The sequence below is a fragment of the Camelina sativa genome, chromosome 19 (assembly GCF_030686135.1).
Source record: "Camelina sativa cultivar CO46 ecotype springtype chromosome 19, ASM3068613v1".
Lineage (NCBI taxonomy): Eukaryota > Viridiplantae > Streptophyta > Magnoliopsida > Brassicales > Brassicaceae > Camelina > Camelina sativa.
In genome coordinates this window covers 2,728,535-2,748,032 of record NC_141898.1, presented here as the reverse complement: position 1 = coordinate 2,748,032, position 19,498 = coordinate 2,728,535, and the positions used below count along the sequence as shown (strand labels likewise).

The 19,498-nt window shown below is 33.4% G+C and overlaps 2 protein-coding genes across 3 annotated transcripts; both read right to left on the bottom strand.

Moving 5' to 3' along the window:
- Positions 1-360: 360 nt before the first annotated feature.
- LOC104764345 (alkaline/neutral invertase C, mitochondrial) lies at positions 361-4,083 on the bottom strand. Of its 2 annotated transcripts, XM_087503253.1 has the most exons (7): positions 3,061-4,083; positions 2,673-2,771; positions 2,101-2,266; positions 1,741-1,952; positions 1,159-1,652; positions 1,031-1,079; positions 361-949 (listed from the first exon to the last, which is right to left on the bottom strand). In XM_087503253.1, the coding sequence occupies exons 3-7, from the start codon at positions 2,219-2,221 to the stop codon at positions 611-613; spliced, it is 1,215 nt and encodes a 404-aa protein (XP_087359379.1). In that variant the 5' UTR covers positions 2,222-2,266; positions 2,673-2,771; positions 3,061-4,083; the 3' UTR covers positions 361-610. The 2 variants fall into 2 exon arrangements, with proteins under 2 accessions (XP_087359379.1, XP_087359378.1); XM_087503252.1 differs by lacking the exon at positions 2,673-2,771.
- Positions 4,084-10,120: 6,037 nt separating this feature from the next.
- LOC104764344 (transcription factor MYB108) lies at positions 10,121-12,610 on the bottom strand. The gene is made up of 3 exons (XM_010487857.3): positions 12,190-12,610; positions 11,313-11,442; positions 10,121-10,967 (listed from the first exon to the last, which is right to left on the bottom strand). Exons 1-3 carry the CDS (start codon positions 12,365-12,367, stop codon positions 10,271-10,273), a joined length of 1,005 nt encoding a protein of 334 aa, XP_010486159.2. The 5' UTR covers positions 12,368-12,610; the 3' UTR covers positions 10,121-10,270.
- Positions 12,611-19,498: the final 6,888 nt, after the last annotated feature.

Genomic DNA, 19,498 nt, shown 5'->3' with positions numbered 1-19,498 from the left:
ATAATGTTAGTAAAATAAAATAATGATCATCAAATATGGCCTTCTGTTCTTGTGCTTATTAATCACCCACCTTTTATGTTACTTATGTATATGTTTCACGCATGACGAAAGTAAGCCTGAAGCCCTTACTTTTTCCTTGCCATTAGCCCATTACATTTACTAGATTTCCGTACTACTTGAAGCAAATTGGTTTCATGCAGAAGGACCTAGCACCTTGACATCATGGGACGTCATCTTCCACTGCTCGCACCATTTCGATGAACATTCCGTGATTGCCAGAACGCTAACTGATATAACTTTAATGTGATTTTAGTGTTATATATATATCCAAATCATTAAAATTAATTAGCGAAATAGGAATCCGGGTAACAAAAACATATATTCCTTTACTTATACATGTTTCAATCAAGTGTATATATAATTATATTTAGGTATATATATAACCCTTGTTACTTCTTCCTGAGTCGTACATAATTAATTTATAATTATATTTACATCAGTAAATATATAAGCGTGTCTAACTTATGAACGTACTAGCGTAGTTTGTTTATGAGTTCTGATCACATGTTGAAAACTTGAAATATGGAGCTTTCAAGACAAAAGAGTCAAGTTAGGTTTCAGGAAACAATGATCTTGGAGGTGTGAAACGCGAACACTTGTTCTTCCGTCCCCTGCTTTTACTCAGGCCACAGACACAGGTCTCCAGCAGCTGATAGTCCTCTTCCCAGAACAAGAGTGATGCTTTCTCAGGTTGTTCTATGAGTTTTTTAGAAGCCAAGAAGCCAGCAATGGTCCAGGTCTGATACAGCCTTGATTGTTTCCCCACGAATCTCCCGCTTTTCGTGTCATAATACTCAGGCCACTCATCTTCCTTGAGCCTTTTCTCTGCAACAGCAACTGCTTTCTTCGCCAGTTCTAGCTTACCCATCTTGATACAAGCCAATGTAAACTACAAAAATCCATGCATTCTTAGAGTTTCTTCAATCTGAAAACACAGCTAAATGATGCATGTTTGCTTGTTTGTTTGTACCTGCCAGAGGAGGGTTGGCCAGGATCCGCCATTGTGATATGACCAAGGCCTGGAATGACAAATATGAAACCAAAGATCAGTAAAATTCCCAAAGAACAAAAACGAAATAGAATTTTGAAGGTACTCACGTGTTCTTTGGATCAGAGCCTGTGATTATTCGCCATTCTTCTTTCTCTAAAGCCGGAAAACAGATCTTGAGAGGCATGTTAGCAACAAGATCATCCCACTTCTCTTCAATTAATGTCATGACTCCTTCATTCTGTTCCTGACTTCCCAAAGATGAAATAACGGCCCAAAGGTTTCCAAGTGTGAAGAATCTGAAATCCATGTGGGCAGGCTGGAGATTTCCTATGAAGTAACCACCTTTATCAGGAATCCAGTCGACAAGCCAAGTAGGGATCTGATCTGGATATATGTTGAACTTGTTGGTTGCATCTGCTGAATACTCCTCAGTGTTGTAACGATATATCTCGTTGATTTTCTTGATATCGACCCAATAGTACTCTCTAATATGGAATGATAAAGCACTTAGGCGATTGTTGACAGCAGCAACTAAGTTCTTGGTTCCATCATTCACAATAAGCATCTCTCGAGCACAACGGAGAGCAGAGTAGAATAATGCCTGGGAATGAAAAAATGATAGACTGTTAATTATCAGTTATTAAAAGCTCCATTTCCATCAATCATATATGATCAGTCAGTCACTTTACTTGGATTTCAAGTGGATGCCCATGAATGCCCATTCTTCGATCAATCATACATGAGCCGTCAGTGACAAGAAGAGTCGGGAACATGTCAAAACCGTCGGCTAGACATAGCTTAAGTATCAACTTGATCCCTGTTTGAACATCAATTCTCTCTTGCAAAGTGTAGTCACCAGTGAGCTTTCCATAAGCTCTCAACAATATAATCCACCACAAACCTATAGCAGATTTAAGAAAGATTACAATCATTGCACTAATATCAAAGATTCACAACTTTAAAAAGAAAAGAAAAAAGATTTAGTTGCTGGACTGTCTAGTGTTTGTTTCTCCATGATAAGCAAAAAATGTCAAAAGCATAGGAGTTACCAGAGTCAACAGGGCTAACACGTCCAATAGCAGATCCACCAAAATCTGGATCTAAAAAGTCCTCAAATGAACCATCATTTCCCTCAAGTGGCGCAGATTTCACTTTAAAACTCGCCGGCATTAGCCCTGGGCCAGGGCTGTGACAGTCCACTGTTTTCTCCCAGCTCTACAACAACCAAAGAACACAAAGCTCAACTAATAAACTTCGGTGTAGATTCATATATCAAATGCCTTATAATTACATTCACAAGAACTGAAGTCAACCGAATAAAAGGCAAAACACCTTTCTAGGAACCAGAAACTGTGTAGCAGGCAAGGAAATGCAAATCTTTAGACCAAAGCTAATTCATCAAAGCCGTATTTAATAGAAAAGAATCTTAAGAAGACGATTTAACACTAATTTAATCAAATAAGGTTTCAAATGTATGGGAGATCTGAACAAATAAAAACATTTTTTCTAAGAGTGCAATCAAACAGGCAGAAACTTGGTGGCGTCTTAATATCACAGTATCATTAAAAAAACGCAATAAGACATTTCGGGACTAAACAAATTTAAACATAAGAAGACATACCTGAAACTGCAACGTTGGATCTTGCCTTTCTCCATTAGGCAAGATAAATCAGTAAACAAACTAGATACATTTCCCATTTTCAAAATCCGCTAAACTTCCCTAGAATGACAAATCAAATTCCATTGGCAAATAATGAGCGTGCATGCAACCAAGAAAAAGTAAGACTATTTTGAAAGAATCAAGCCAAACATCACTGCTCCAAAAACCGAACATTTACATAGCAAACGGAGCGTGTATTAAAGACCAACCAACTGAAACAGATTCCAATCTCTTAAATCGTTGATTTATAGACAGTCTAAAACCGGTTGTATTGGAAAGAATGCAGAAGCAATCAGATGATAGCTCAAGAGCAAACATTTCAATCAAAAAAAGTTCAGGAAAATGTTACCTGCAACTGCAATGTATGAAGGAGAAAGTTTCTTACAATCTCCCCTTCTCCATCAAGCAAGAAAGCATACGCCGAAGGAACAAAATCTCGAATAAACACCTGATCATAGTTCAAAGTCTGCTTATCCCCTGGATCATTAGCCGCTACAGTCCCCACCGGGAAACCGCAGTAATTCACCACGGCACCGCGAAGCAGCTTCCACGCCTCCTTCTCAACCTCAGTCTGACTCGAACCACGTTCTGTCTCCCTTCTTACGCCCACATTTCCAAAATTAGCATCTTTTCCTCCTCCATTACCACTTTCCTTATTAAATATCTCTTCAGATTTCTCCACATCCTTGAAAACCAGTGGCTTCACAAACATACGCTCGAAGCTCTTATCATTTACATGAGAATCTAAAGACGAACTCGAATGGTTCCTAAAATCTGAAGCTACACGGGGAATTAATAATACACCCCTGCGGCAGCCTCTTCCTCTACTACTACTACTACTACCTCTAGCTTTTAAAACTCTAGATCCTCCTCCCAAAATAATGGAATCGGAATCAGAAAAAGCATTCCGACGGCAATGAATACCAGATCTAATACTTCTGGAACCAATCTTTGTACAGTGTAGCTTCGACGAATTGATCAATCTGCCCGAGTTCGGTGGAGAAAACCCGAAAAGCGAAGAACTTTTAAAACTAATCAGAAATCTACAACAGGGTTTCATCGCTGAGACACAGATACAGCTCCTACTGTTCATTCTCTCCAATTACAGCTTCTTGATCGACGAAACACAAAAGAACCCGATCGTAGGAATTGGAGAATGTCTGAACTAATTTGAGTTAAAATAAAAATAAACAAATACTTAGATCGGATATACTTACAGGGGAAGAGAAGACGATCAAAGAATGAGGAATGAATACAAGATATTTGTTGTCCGAATGGTTTGGTGAAGATGATCAAATCTGAGTCCGTTTCTAAAAAAGGTTGCTGCTTTAAAAAAAAAGCTCTGTGGACAAAATTGTAAAACTACATGAACATGTTGACGCGCGTGCACTTTATGTGTTTTTTAGTATTCAGTTATCTTTTAAAATTACGAAAATAAGCTTATTTTACGTGTCTCGTTTGCTAGCTAAGTTATCTGTATTTTTATCTTCTGGATAGGGGTATAAACGACATTTGACAATATTGTTCTCTGTATCTGTTTGGATCAGATGGGCCGGTGGTAGAGCCCACATGGATTCTTCGTTGAATAAAAAAATGTGGAGAAATACATGACGATAACCTTATTGTCCCCTTGCCGCGGTTCTATTTACGGAACTACCCTTATAAGCCAAAACCGGTGCATTACGTGGCGTAATTTTATTAGTCAGATATAAAATGAAAAGTATTTTGTTGTCTGAGATATTTATTTTTAATGCAAGCGCGTCGCCGCGGTCAGTTTCGGTTTGCAATTTGTCTGTGGCGTTCAAGCAAATGAATCTTTGCTATTTTTTGTCACGATTGACATAAACGTCACCCACAGGCTATGGTTTAGCGCGTGTTATATAAACGCATTAAAAGGATTCAGGCCTCTTAGCCCATTGGACCAAAATATCTGTGGCCCATTTATGCTTTCATTAGTAGAAGCTTAATGAATTAGCAGTTGTTTGTCAAACAATTAAATGGGTTCTTCTGATGCTTTTTCCATGTACTAATTTCTCTATATTATAAAGTGAAAAGTGTATAGACTTAAATAAGCCCACATATCGGCTTATAAAAATTATCAGACAATCTCCACTTCCACCCTTACAGCCCATACTACAGAAATGTTTCTTCTTTTCTTTTTTCTTTTTTTGAAATGACTAATATCGATAAATCTAAGTAAATCCTCTTTTCCAAGTTGATAATTCAAATGCATTCATCCGAAAGTGGGGAGTTTAGACTTCTACAAGATCAATATTGCTATCATACTTTTTTTGGAAAGTTCAATTCGGACAAGCAAATTTAGTAATATGTATAATCAGTGTATACATAAAAAAAATATTACTTTTTATACTTTGTTTTGGACTTATCTGTATATTACTTGGTGGAAGCAAGAAAAATGGAGAAGTTAAATTTGCAAAATTGTTAGAATATCTATGTTAGTGTTCATATTAGATGCCTAACCACGAGGATTGAAGCATGTGGGTTTAATACTAAACGTTTGCTTTTGAATAACCTAGAAAGGGATAGGATCATGTCATTATATAACGTGCTTTTCAGTTTATCTTCTTGATCTATTTTTTAGCTTATACGGTCTTATCCACATAGTGGTTTAGATATCTTCACGGTTGTTCAAAAAAAAAAGATATGTTCACAAACTCGCAACTAATACTATGTAAATGAAAGTTTAATTATCTATAAAATTATATATACGTACTCATGTAGTCTGGAAACATAGATTAATCTTAATCTACAAGAAAGTTTAAATATGTATGTTACATCCTTGAATTTACATACACGTCCTAACGGCTAACACCATGGATCTTCTCAATACTTACGCTATAAGCATAAGGCATCACAGTAATTATAATTAAATCTCACAACACTAAAATCCGTACATATTTAATACTCCCTCCGTTTCAAAATATAGGATGTTTTAGTGAAAACACGCATATTAAGAAATAGTTATTTTTAAAAAGTTTAACCAATTATAAACAAGTCTGCATAATATAAAATATAAATTTAATGTAAAAGTTGCATAGAAATTTGTAAACATCATATATTATGAAATAAAAATACTTCTCTAAACATTCTATATTATGAAACGGAGAGAGTAATAACTAACAGAATATTGAAATTACTTAAAATTTTGATATTTAAACGAAAATGTTTGATATGAATCAACATTTTTATTAAGAAACTAAAGATAACCACAAAAGACAGACAAACAAACAAAACAAACAAGTGGTTGCTAAGGTATGGCAAATTTCAAGGCAGGTATCTATCTACTTACGACCGGACAGACAAAACATAAACCTCTTGTCCAAAGGTACCACGGAAACCGAAAAATCAATATCTTTCCTAGATTAGCAATAATATGAAGTTTCAATTAAACCGAATATTCATGTGTGATGTGTCGTATCAATTACACGATTTGGGTATTCGTTAATTTGATTAATATTTGGGGTTGCGTTTCGATTCAGTGTTATGGATTCTCTGATAAAGCATTAATTTTTTTTTTCAGTGTTATCACGTGATTAGCATGGTTTTTTCGCAAGTGCTTATAGACTTTTGTGGCATTAAAATGCTTTGTTTCTATAAAAAGAAAAAAAGAAACGAACAGATCAAAGTTAAAGCAATTGATTAATAAGACTAAAGTTTATAGTATGGTTTATTATTATTTCTTAAATAATGTCATAAAACTTAACTTTTACGAATAACTTTGATCTTTCAATAAATTGTGATTACATGCATGGAATATTGGAATGAACCATTAATTAATTGCTTCCTTTAAATTATAATAATATCTCATTTTTGGCATAAAACTAAAGTTACCGATTTCCTAAATATGACTATATAATAATAAGAAACTATCTAATAGTAGTATATTTTCTTTTCTCTTGGGGTTAAAATGTACAACTTATCTCCATAACAATTTATTGTTTCTTCCCCATAACGATCGGAACAAATGATCCCCATACACAAAAACTACATCGAAATTAATATTCATTTATATTCATGCATGCATGCATGTATGTATATTTAAATCATTAATTAACCCACAATAGATAGATATTGCTTTTCCACACTATCTATATTCTGATTCTGGATGCGTTAGTATATAAAAATTGAATGAATCAAGAAATATTAAGCCCCGTAAGATTTTACATTTGTATCCTATTCATTCGTATATTATTGTCATATATACTTCAAAATACCATTAGCATATTCTTCTATGTAGAAATTAAAGACGAAAAAGAAAGTGAAATTTTTTCCAAATACAATGTACTTCGCAGTTTTCGGATTAAGATATGGTATTGTTAATGTATATATGCAAAAGGAAAAGGTTTGGACCCAAAGGAAAGACACGTTGACGCCGACGTGTAAGTCTCTGGAGGCGTTGACCTTGACCATTCAAATGACTATATTGGTCTCTTCCTCTTCTTCCCCAAGAATGGAATATTATCCACCTCATCGAATCATCGGATGCCATGTGGCGCACGCTTAGTCCCATCCCATGTATCTGAATCTGTTTTCTGTTTTTCTATCTGTTCTGTCTTTTCCGAATAAACGTTGATTGATACCGCAAGTTTGATTTTTGAAGAGTTTTTTTTTTAATGTAAGAAATTACATTTCTACGTGAGAATAGAGAAGAAATTCATCTTACACCGTCAATGATTATTATTATTTTTTGAGTTGCATATATTTTACATAATATTGCTGAGTTTAATGTTCTGTATTTACGAGTAAATTATCATAAAGTTCGCAACAGCGACCAGAGAAAAAAAGTCAGCCACTAGTTCAAGAGGCTTTCGATGAATAGGTTTTTCCATCCAATCTTAATCTATCCATATATACATAGATCATAACTATGCGCATTTATACGTACATGCATTGCATCGTCTAATTCAAGTTTAATAACCCATTAGCTAGTAGAAACACTTATATATTGGATATTTGGATTTTTAAAATATTTTTAATATATATTGAAATGAAAAACTCCTCTCACTTTCAATGAAACACTCTTAACATGTACCTGAATCTGATTAGATTGAGTCTCGTTTTTGGCATATATAAGTACGAATTTTGAATTTAAACCAACTGAATGTAATAAACATTTATAAGTTGATTATTTATTTACACTAGATATATGTTGAAAAAGGAAAAAGTTCACATGACCTAAACTTTATCAAGGACGGATCGAACTTGATTTTTCGAAGTTTTGAGAGAGAGAAAAAAAAAACTGACGTGTTTGAGAAAAAAGAAAGAAAGAAAAAAACTGACGTAAACATTTCGTTGCCAAATGTAAAGTGGTAGTCTAATTAGCATTTAGTAAAATCAACAAGTGCTTCTCCGTAAAACTACTTGCTTTTAGATGAGGTAACGGATCAGAAAATTCTTGGTAGGATCAATGTATATATTGTCAATCTTGGACTGAATTTGAATTAAGTTCCAAATCAAAGATATTGCTGAGGAAAGAGTTGTTCAGATTTTGGGACCACTCTCGGTCTTGAGATGGCTTTTAGGCGTCGGCTGCTTGCTTGCTGGCCACACTGCCTATGAATGATCTTTTCATTTTTCTCAACCGCCGCCATCTCTTTAAGTCTTCCCTCACATTCACTATTTAAGCACGTGCCTTTTTATCTTCTCTGTCACGTGCCAATCCCATTAGATGTGCGGGCATATATATATATCTTATGTTATATATGCAAAGCTTGGAGGAGGCTCTACTCGATGAGAAAAAACGAGGAAATTAAGCAGTATTATTGCTTAAATGATCAAGTTGGGGTATACTGAAAGAAAACGACTTCCGCTACAGTTTTCTTGACGGCTTTTCAATTATGTATGGATTGCGAAAAGAAAAATAACAGACAAATAAAGCTTTGTATCCAATTAAAAAAACATGTATACATATATATATATATATATATATATACTGCAATAATAGATACCCAAGCTTAAAAGCCATATATGTATAACAAAATCCATAATTATTTTTATAACTATACACAACTAAAACTAATTAGGTATCATGCGTGGCTTATAACTGATAGCTAAACTAGCTAGCCTTTTTCTTTTCTTTTTATATGCTCCAATAACATTCCAACATTTTATCTTCGGAAAGTAATCTTCTCATTTTTTTATGATTCAGGCTCTAAAACTAGACCATGCCACTCATATTGGGATCCTGGTGTTATTTTTTTTCTAAACTGTAAGAGTTTCTTTTTAACAGAACTGGGTGAGAACAGAGAAGGGGAGGTTGTACATAGAAAAACATAGTGTTGCTGACGTGGTGCCGAGTACACGGTTTTGTCTAGATAATGGTGTAACGGTCCGTACAATAATGCGTTATCAATAATTAACTAAGGTTTTTGGACATATTAAGTGGTGGGTTATCATCACTTAACATATATTTTATCGAACAATTAACTTTTCAATGAATAAACCCCTTAATGGCCACCTTAAACTCAAAGCCAAGATTAAAACCAACCAAATTTTGCCACGTGGCTTTCGAATATGACAATCATTTTTTTTTATGTCTTCTTTTGAACCCAAAGAAAGGCTTTCACACTCACACACACACACTAGTTCATTTTATTTTCCATATACATGCTCTATAGACATAGTTCCTAAAAAGTGGTATTTCTTGGGTTATCCGTTTTCTATAGTACCAAAGTCATTATTTATATATCTTTTAAAAAATATTTTATGATGTCTTTGTTTTGTTTGTTTGTGTCATATCTTGGGTTAAATATTAAACATGGTGGAACCAATTGTGAGCTTCGTCGTTAGAATATTAATAATAAAACGAATAACGTTAAATATTATGCTTCCATTGAGGAAATCACTCAATCTATAGTGTGAAAACAGGATCAAATTATTTATGTCTATTGTATATACTATCTCCCACCGACGAATGAGTTATATTTTTTCTTATCATTAAATCATATATTATTTTCATATGAATTATCCACAAAATATCATTACAGTCCCCAATAAACGAAACAAAACCCAAACCAAAACCAATCAAATTTAGCGCTTTGTTAAAACGCCATGATATATATGATTAAGCTTGGAATAAAAAAGCTGATCTCATATATCCTAATATAATACTATCGTGAACACATTCTTTGTCTTTTAATTATTCCCCTTACAACAATTCCTTTCACACGTATACTTTAGTGTATAATTAATTAACTTAAAACGATTTCTAATCATTTCTTCTATATTCATCAGAAGCAGAGCCGGCCTAAAGGCCAAGCTCATGAAGCATGTGATTGTGGCCTTGTTTTTAACAGTTAAATTTCGGCCTTTTCGTCAGAAAATATATGTAGTGTAGTGGTATTAGTCTTTGCTTAGTGTGTGTATGCTAACCTAGGTTCGACTCACGATGGTAACAATTTTTTTTTGTTCTTATCTTTAAATAATAATTTGCTTATCTTTTGTTCTTTTCAATATTTACAACAGCTCTTTTTTTTGTCAAAACAAAACAGCTTTTTTTTTTTTGATTGAGGCCCTTAAAATCTTAGAGCCGGCTCTGATCAGAAGCTACCATTATTGTTGAGCTGTTGTTGCTGCTGCTGTAGGAACCAGAAGTCTTCATCACTTTCTCCAATGTTCCATAAACTGTCTGAAGAGGAAGCAGCGCCATTAATGTTTTCGAACCAGTTGAGGTTACTTTGCTCTTGCATAGCCGTTAGATCTTCGTCCAACAATCCACTGTAATCGAAATAATTCTCCGGTAATAACTGTGGACCCACCATATTCTGATCCGGATAATAACTATTCCCCATTTGACCCGAGTAGTATTCCGGGTTCGGGTTTGGAGCGCTGTAGTACTCCGTCAAGTCTGATACCGGAGAGACTGCCACGCTGGAATTTTCCGGCGTGATGTAATCGTTGTTGCTTATTACACCAAACTGTTGTCCCATGTTGTTGTTGTTGTAGTCATAATTCATGAATTGATTGTTAGAGGTTGTCATGCAAGATGACGTGCCGGCTGATCCCGTGGTGTTGGTGGTTGTGGTGGTGGCTGCGGCTGTTGCTGTGGCTGAGGCCGAGGCGGATTGGATCCTCTCGACTAGCCGAGGCATCCATAAGTACTTCATTGTGTCTTTGAATTGTTGGCTGTTCACATCACATTTCAGCTGTTTTGCATGTTTTTGCACCCGTGTTCTCCAGTAGTTTTTGATCTCGTTGTCCGTTCTTCCCGGTAAGTATTGTGCGATTTTTGACCATCTATTCATCAACATAACAAAGATTAAATTAACGGTTCTAAACAAATCATAGTGATAATCAAATTCTTATTTTCTGGTCGTCAATGACATTATTATTAATGCTTTGGATATCTCAGTATCATATATGTATATGTGGTGTCTTTTATCCATCAACATCGACATGATTTGATATTTCCCCCTATTATAGTTCTGATGCAAAATTATATGTTTTAAAAAAAAAAAGATTCAATCCATTTATATAAAATTCATCAACTAGTATAAAGAAACAATTGTATAATATTATTTGGAAGAAGATTTTATATTAATAGAGGATATATATTCTGATTTATTCTTTTGTGAAACATACCTATTGCCCCAACGGGAATGAAGTTCGAGGATCAAGAGTTGTTCTTCGAGTGTAATGTTTCCACGGCGGACATCAGGGCGAAGATAGTTTAACCACCGCAGTCTACAGCTTTTACCGGTGCGTTGGAGTCCTGTTTCATTGGTAAAAGTACATATGATGATTAATTTACCGGTCGGTCATCTCTACGTATAGTATGATGATTTTATACGGAAGAAACTCATTATAATAATTGTTTCATTTTCGGTAAAGTTATATCTATAAATTCCCCCGCAACGAATGAACCGTATATATTATGATGCAAATTGTCCTAAAGGGTCTTTTTCTTCAGCAAGCTTTCTCCCATTGAGTTAGTGCTCTTCCCTTATAGATGATGATCATTAATTCGCATTAGTTCTTCTTTTATTTTCACCCATTGAATAACCAAAATTGGATATTTTATTCAAATTTGAGATGGTTAATAATTGAATCCATTACTAGAATATCTCTCACTCACATCATGGATACTTTATTTATTCGTATGAAAATTATTTTTAGAAATACGAAGAAGACGAGAAAGAGAAAACATGAGAGGTTTGCACTTTTTGATTCATACCTATGAAGGGTCTTTTCATCTATGCATATATAGGGAAAAAAACCATTTTCGGATTATTATTTTTTCTAAAAACGATCTTTAAAATAGTAAAGGTTGGGCGATTTAAAAGAAAAAAACACAATCACACATGGTGATTGAAACATGAAAAGGATTGAACAAAAAGCAATAAATCTATTATATTATGCGACTTGTTCTTTGTCTCTTTATGCTTAAAAAGATGCTCATGGAAGTGGAACATACATATATACAACTATATCTGTATATGAAAGAAAAAAAATATCATACCTGCGCAACGAGAAAGAGAGTTCCATCGACCTTCTCCATTAGTAGCAATGTAATTAATGAGCTTAAAATCTTCTTCAGCGGTCCAGGGACCTCTCTTGAGGTCCATTTCGTCTTCCATGTTGTTGTTGTTGTTGTTGTTGTTGTTGTTGTTCTTTGAGCTTCTTCCTTTGTCATCCATAGATACACACAGAAGAGACCCACAAGAGAGATTATTCAGCAAAAAGATTGAGTCTTTCTACTTTTTTTTCTTTGTGGTTTTGCGAAGAGAGAGAGAATTGTTTTTTTTTTTTTTTGGTGTTATGTGTAGATAGAGAAAGGATGAGTTTTGAATGCACAAGAAAAAGAGAAGTTGTGGGTTTTATAGAAGAAAAAAAGATGATAGTTTTCAATTTTTCTTTTCATTTTTTAAATTATTTGGAACATGTGCGAAGAAGGGAATAGACAGCCGTAATATAGGAACTATATGTTTATTGATTATAATTTTTTATAACTTTGTACTCCTTAATTCTGTTTCTAAGCTTCTTTTTCCTTAAGATTTCATTTCTTTAACTTTTAAAATTCGTGAAGGATAATCGAATGCGGGTAGTCCACTTGGCTGAAAATTATTCTCTTTAATTGTGGGAGGTAAGTCTTTGTATTCAAATTTTATTACGTCCTCAAACCCATAATAATTTTTTAACCATTGAACCACTATGGATTGATTAATTCACATCTTTCAAATAATACATTGAGTCCTTTTTTTTTAACTAAACTTAAAAGTAAATTTTATTTTTATTTGCATGCATGTTTACGACTAAGCCAACAAATAAGGCTAAAAATTTATAGTTATTTCATTTTTTTTTAACAAAGAAAATAAACATGTTATTTTATTCTGTCATGTCATGTTGATAAAATAAAACTCAATAAAAACCTTAATCTAAGATCTACATACCCGTAAAGGCCAAAAGAGTTTTTAATTTCCTCTTGTTACTTGGTTTGGTGAAAAAATACCCTATCGTCTTTAGTTTTTCTTTTTGTCGTCATCGTCTTTAGTTAATACCATCTATATCAAAATAAAAGAGTACTACTAGTTAAACGTACATCAAATAAGAGACATTGCAAAATTAAATTAAAATCTATACATTATTAATAGTCTAAACAGTAGTATTAAAAGCGGATGAAGTGTTAATAGTACTAGAAGTCTATAAGTAGAAAAAGATGCCGTCCAGATAAAAGATCAGTTAAAAGGAATAATTAGCAAAGAGTTAATTATCACTTAGCACTTAAAATTAAGCACTGAGTTTTAAAAGTTGACCCGCTGACTTTCCACTCCGTGCGTAAAAATAACTCTGTTTCCGTTTTCTAATTTCTATTGAATTTTTTGTTGTCAAATAATCAATATGTTTATTTCCTTTTATGGATTTCTAATTTATTCAAACAAGTTGTAAAAAAATATATGTATATATTCCCCTTTTCCTTTGTTAGTTTCTCCACTTCCCCCTTATTTCTTCCAGTTCTTATTTGACCATAAAAAGTCCGAATTCATTTTACACAAGAACCACGCACTCTACAGCCCCGAAATTTATATAATTGTTTTCAAAATAGTTCAACTGACCCATGTAGGTTTAGATTTCATTGTGTTACTACTTACTTGTATATGTTTTTTGAAGATAATTAGAGTTCGAAAGATTATGTATGCGAGGTGAAGAGATTTTCACCAGAGATCTTTTTTTCCAGTGAAGGTTCTTAAGAGGTAACCAATATTATTTGAAACTGAAGTAACCTATTATATATAATTTGATATATCGTGCGTGTATTATCTTAATTTGGCTAAGTTGTGTATGTATCAGAAGACAAAAGTGGAAATGTCTACGTATCACACGTCCTTTCGATAATGTCTTTTTTTTTTTGGTTAAAATTTTTCTTTTCTTTTCAAAGTTTGTAAATATCAAAAGGACAAGTTGATATGGTTAACTTAGATATAATAGTGAACTTTGGTATAATCTCACTTTAAGTAGTTGAAACTTGAAAGCTCTCAAGCCTTCATCCACGATTCATTTTGATGAGTACTACTCGAATTTCTGACATGTATGTATATATGCATTACGTTTACATATATGTACATATACCTCCGCATGCCCACAGGATTTAGAATATACCCTAGATAATATCTCTAAGCTAATATCACTGTATCATAGATTATACGTCATGCAATCATGCATCTTTATATGCACTATGCAGCATATATTGACATGAATGTTATGATAAATTTATATTTACAACGGTGTTGTTTTTAGGCGTTGTTTTTCTTACTAATTATTATTTTTTAATCGTTTCGCTTTTTTGTCAAATTGTGGTATTAATTATCTATTTGATCGTATCAATGGCTAACGAAACCAATATGTTTGAATAACTCTTTCTATAATATACTGTAGCATGACTTATTCCAACAAACGTATAACGTAATACACAAATTATGAGATTAATCGACATTATCTAAATATAGGACCACTCTCTAATAAACCCCACGCTCAAAGCAACTACACTAATTGATGTAGTTAATTAAACATCATTTACTACGCTTTTGTGTGCACCATAATGTAAACTTAACCTACTACTAAACGACGCCGAACTAATTAATATATGCATCAACTTGTCAACTAGGTAATATATCAACTGGTTTTGCTTATCAAGCTAAATGTTGAAAAAGACATAACAAGCGGTTTATATATCAGATCCTGCTTACTATGGATTTGAAATGTACGGTGATATATACTGAAACCCACTTAAACTGTAAGTTATGGTGTTTATTTTCTTATTTAGAAGTGTAAAATCTTTGAAACCCTGTGTATCTTTCTATTAAGACGAATAAAGTCATTCAGATGCACAAAAATCTAGAATTGTACAATCTTCTTTTAAGCCACAGACCACAGTAATTTGATATATATGTACAAAACTACTATGTCACAAACCTTGAAAGTTAGTTTGCATTTTGGTATAGATTTCCCGGTCATCTAATATATACTATATACTTGGTATCCAAATCTTTCCAAGTTTCTTCAATTTACTGGTCACTCAGTCATAATATAGTTTGTAATGGTTTTATAGTTTGAAATCACCCTTTTTCAAAGGCAACTCTATTCGAACTCTAATCGATCCAGCTTAATCGAATTTATCTAGTTTGGATTGGCTCAACCGTAATCTAATATTTTCTGGTCGCTTAGATAATGTGTTAGTAAATTCTGATTCTCCATTGCCCCAAAATACAAATAAGAATACATATGTGCGCATACGACTTTTAACTTGACAAAAAAAGATAAATTTTTGGTGGCACGGACATCACGTGTTCCACTATAAAGTAAAATATGTAAAAACAATTTGTTTTAGCTCCACACATGTCTTTCTTTTAGGAAACCACCTCTTATATTAAAAATTCGTCTACAAAACCAAATAATTAGTATATATATATATATATATATATATATATATATATATATATATATATATATAACCCATAAAAATGTTATTCCAGAGACAAATGATTAAAGATCCGTCCAAAATATTTTACTGTATTTTGATTTTTAGTTTGATATTAATATGCTTAAAAATAGCTTCTTCTTTTTCGATCAAACCCTATATATTAAGTTATCGGAGATGATTCTTTTCGAGAGAGAGCCAGTTAGGTACCGACGAACTTACATGGGAAAAACAGAAAGCTCGTACTCTTGCACATTTCACAAGTTTATCGGCACGGATATTATCCTCTCGGGAAATATATCTAATACTAAAATTAGCAAATCTATGTCTGAAATGAATAAAATCCTTCAATTCTGATGAAAAGGTCGGCCAATCCTCGATATTAGACGTCATCCTTAGGAAGTCTGAACAATCCGCAGCAAAAAGAGCTTTGTCCAAGTCCAACGCTAATAAGCACTCTATAGCCCAAATAAGGGTATCTAACTCTGCATGTAATGGGGATAAGCTTCTGCGCGATTCTTTTAGCCCCATGTGCAGGATTCTATCACCAATAGACGCAATCCAGCCATACCCAACGCAATCCAGCCATACCCACTCCTATCCACCTCTGTATGCCAAGATCCATCTATAAAGCATACAAGAGATTCTTGAGGAATTGGGCTTGAAGGTATGCATGCTTCGGCTACCGCTGGTGCTAAGTCTCTGTTATGTGCTCTTCTCCAAACTTCTTCCTCTTGGATAGCTTTCTCCAGTGTATCTTGCGGAGACTCAGAGATATTTTCAAACACTTTCTTATTTCTTGCCTTCCAAATGTACCACATCATCCACGGGAACGTCCTCAAGTTTTGATCAGTTGCACCAGAGTCTCTGCCACGCCCATATAGAAAATCGAGGTTGCTATATAGGGAAGGCGAAAGGAACACCATAGGATGGGAAGAGATTGTCGATAAAGCCCATACTTGACGTGCTGGGAGGCATTCAAATAGCATATGGTTTATAGTTTCCTCCTCCGCTGCACATCTAGGACAATCTTTATCTCTACCAATATGGCGATAATGCAGGCGTTGATATGTTGCCAAGCACCCAGTCATATATTGCCACACGAAATGCTTAAGCTTCCGTGATGTTTTTAACTTCCATGCTTGGCTTAAAAATAACTTCTTTCTTGATGAAGTATGATAATTAATGGTTGGTTGTGACTTGTGAACGCAATTGTAAAATGTTTTTGACTCGATATGTATACGGTAGTAGTTACATGCAAATAATGCATGCATCATTCTTTAGATAACTGATGTTTTTAGACCGGTCCTAGTATTTCTTAAAAAGTTAAAACCCTATGTGAATATTAACAACAAAAACAAAATCAACGTGAAAACTCCCATCGATCTATATACTATTACGTTAATAATTCAGTAGCATAGACAGAACTCTAGACGGATTTGGAAAAGTTATCGGTCCCCATTTTGGGGTAAGTCGAAACGGGAAACTGTAAAGAACTTTTAGAAAGTCCAAATAATACTATTTTTATAAAGAAAGAATCGTAGCCAATACATTGAGCATACATATCTGACACGTCGCCACTTACATACATCTGATATTAATCTTTTTCTTCCAAAACTTGTAAGTTTTGAACTCTTATTATGATTGGTTGGTCGATATCATAATCTGATTAATAAAATATAATTTTTTTAGAAAGAGGTAATAAAGTGTACTTGGTTTTCATAAGTTATGTGATTAGGCCAAATTGTGAAACAATAAACAATGTGCCAAAGAATATTTGTGGGCATCATTAGTAGGCACAAATCCAAAGGAACCAGCTAGAACCACACACCCACACGCTCGCATACATCCATGTATTCATGTATACAGGTATTTGTCTTATATATAAATATTACGCTTTTTATTTTAATAAATTTTGGCCGCAATAAACAACTTATATATATGGTCAAGAATGTCGCAAACAAGTCCAAGAAATTGAATCTTAGTAAGGAAAATGCTTTTTCTTTAAGATTTAAGTATTTGCCGAAGTAGTGTGAACAGATAAAACTGCAAATTTTGAAAAAGAGTGAAAGGCTAATCTTTTTTTTTAATCTAGAAAGTGATATAATTCATATTATCTGTAACAAAACTTTAACATCTCTTGGCAGCTAAGATTTATCATTTTTTATAACACCAGCAGAGCTAATCATATAGTCTCAAAACAGTTTTACTACATTTTTATTACAATCTCTAACAGTATGATGACACGTACACAACATCTTTAACAAAAAAAATAAAGACACGTAGAAAACATTCAAATTAACTAACGTTAACCACCCCCCCCCCTCCAATCATATTTTTATCGTCCGATGAAATTATCTGATTACACTTTCTATTTAACGTGTATTTTACTCTTTCGTTTTAGTGTAGAGGTCAGATTAACATATTTTATCAAATATCTTAATGCCGAGTTAAATAATACTGTATAATGAAACCACATAGTAACGTAATCAGAAGAGCACGAATCTCGCATTCTCAGTTGATTAAGTTAATAACTTTAGTGTATATAACTTAATGTCTTAGTTTACACAAAAGTCCAAAACACACGGACCAACCATCAAAGTTTTTACTAAATCTTAATAAAATAGACTTATTGGTCAGTCCACAATTCCAAATCTTGAATATTCTCTTACGTGTGTTGGTTAATACGAGGGCATCTGTTTTCAGGACCACTTTCGCATATAATTAACACATATCACACCACAACTTTTTTTAATCTTATTTAAAGTAACATACAAAGAGAATGAAGATGGGTTATAAGATAAGATTAATCTGAATAAGATTACACCTACATTTGCATATGAAATTGACGACAGCGATCGATGGTGAGATTGTTCCAGAAATATGTATAGAGATACATATTAAAATATCATGAAGTGTACGTCGTTAGTTTGTTTTTGCTTATGCATCTAAAAGAGTTTACGTCCTACTCCGACCTAAGCTCGGCTAATCCAAACGGCGGGTTACTAGAGAAACTAGTATTGTAGCTGCCCGCGCGCTTTGGTTCCGAATTAAGTGTGGAAATTAATATATATATATATATATATATATTCTCATCATTTTTTTTAGCAACTATATTCTCTTGTATCATGTATTTTTTGTTAATCTGGTGTTTATGGAATACGTGCTGTAGATTTTTCTATAAATGTAGATATTTATATCAGTAATAGAATATTTTTTCTTTTTCTTTATAATAGTAATAGTTATGATTATTAGCTGAGATTTATGAAAGTTATATTTGAAAAAGACAGGCGAATGTAGTTTGAAGTCTAGATTCAATGGCCCTTTACACATACAAAGTCCTCCCTGAACAATGACAGCCCTTTTGAGTTTCCATCATTTTTTATTTTTATTTTGTATATTTTTGAAGACATTATTCTTTCAAATAAAATGAACTTCGAAGTTGATATGACTTAACATTCAGAACGCTTATGCTTGGTATTAACTATTAGCCATTGTTATCCCATTGTATATGAGAGTGGATATCATCAAACCCTTTGTGCGTTTGTTTGCTTTTAGAGGTGTGTACTTCCCTTTCTGTGAGATTTTTTGTAACCCTAGATGAGTTTTATTCTCTTAATTAATATTAAATTTGGCGAGAAAATAAAATAAGATTTAAAGGCATGTTTGTATGTTCGTATTATATATTTGTCCATATTTTTCCATTGAATATATATCTATACATATATGGTTCATCATAATATATATATATATTTTTGTTTTTTCTCACTCGCGTAAATACTAAAATTGCCTTTCTCATATGTCACACACTGTATACTTTTTTTGGTCGACATGTTTCTTCGTACATTTTTTC